General features: G+C 61.6%; 1 protein-coding gene across 1 annotated transcript in view; it reads right to left on the bottom strand.

Annotated features, from left to right (window-relative positions):
• LOC108449849 (E3 ubiquitin-protein ligase PDZRN3-like) overlaps positions 1–424 on the bottom strand; it is an 8,526-nt gene extending 8,102 nt beyond the window's left edge. Inside the window, exon 1 of the mRNA XM_017747155.1 lies at positions 3–424. Within this exon, the coding sequence (XP_017602644.1) occupies positions 3–323 (321 nt within the window). The 5' untranslated portion in view covers positions 324–424. The remainder of the gene's footprint in view (positions 1–2) is intronic.
• Between the last annotated feature and the right edge of the window lie 6 nt (positions 425–430).

Consider the following 430-nt stretch of genomic DNA (forward strand, 5'->3'; position numbering starts at 1 on the left):
GGAGAGAAGTCGCAGGTCTCGGCGTGCTCGCCCAGGTGCTGCAGCGGCACCACCGCCTCGCAGCCCCGCGCGTGGTTGTCGCACTTGATGTCCAGCTTGAGGATGAGGCTCTTGAGGGGCAGGACGTGGTTGAGCTCCTTGGTGGAGATGCGCGGGCAGTTGACGGGGCAGCTGCCCTGCTGCACCACCCAGGGCAGCACGCAGCCCGCGCAGAAGACGTGCCCGCACGGGGTGGTCAGCGGGTCCTCCAGCACCTTGTTGCACAGGTTACACTTGAAGTCGGGATCCACGTCCCCGCTGAAGCGATCCAGCTCGAACCCCATCCTCCTTCCGCTCCGCCGCGAACAACAGAAAAAAGAAAAAAAAAAAAAAAGCAAGAAAAAAAAAGCCCAGAAAAAGTACCCGGACTGCGGAGATGGGCCGGGGGAGA

Source organism: Corvus brachyrhynchos, unplaced genomic scaffold (assembly GCF_000691975.1).
Source record: "Corvus brachyrhynchos isolate BGI_N302 unplaced genomic scaffold, ASM69197v1 scaffold91, whole genome shotgun sequence".
Lineage (NCBI taxonomy): Eukaryota > Metazoa > Chordata > Aves > Passeriformes > Corvidae > Corvus > Corvus brachyrhynchos.